The sequence below is a fragment of the Penaeus monodon genome, chromosome 21 (assembly GCF_015228065.2).
Source record: "Penaeus monodon isolate SGIC_2016 chromosome 21, NSTDA_Pmon_1, whole genome shotgun sequence".
Lineage (NCBI taxonomy): Eukaryota > Metazoa > Arthropoda > Malacostraca > Decapoda > Penaeidae > Penaeus > Penaeus monodon.
In genome coordinates, this window is record NC_051406.1 from 37407300 (window position 1) to 37407524 (window position 225).

The window sequence follows — 225 nt, forward strand, 5'->3', positions numbered from 1 at the left end:
GTTGACTTACCGAAGAAACTCAACAGGACTGGTAGGAAGACCAGGCCATGAGCTGCACCAAAGAGCACAATCCCCAGGTACATTCTGAAGTAGAAAATCTGGAAGATCTTGGAATGTGCAAATGCTAGGACTAGGATACCTCCAAACTTGGTGAAGGTGATGCCAGAGAGCACCTGCAAATACAAGCAATGGTTTTTAGGGTCTATCTAAGGTCTTTGTGATTTT

The 225-nt window shown here is 44.4% G+C and overlaps 1 protein-coding gene across 2 annotated transcripts in view; it reads right to left on the reverse strand.

Moving 5' to 3' along the window:
* The window catches only part of LOC119586455 (NPC intracellular cholesterol transporter 1-like), a gene marked incomplete at its 3' end in the record, with an annotated part of 40814 nt that overhangs the window by 5768 nt on the left and 34821 nt on the right, over positions 1 to 225 (reverse strand). For both annotated transcript variants that reach the window (XM_037935188.1, XM_037935187.1), the window contains 1 exon segment: positions 11 to 173. In XM_037935188.1, the coding sequence (XP_037791116.1) occupies positions 11 to 173 (163 nt within the window).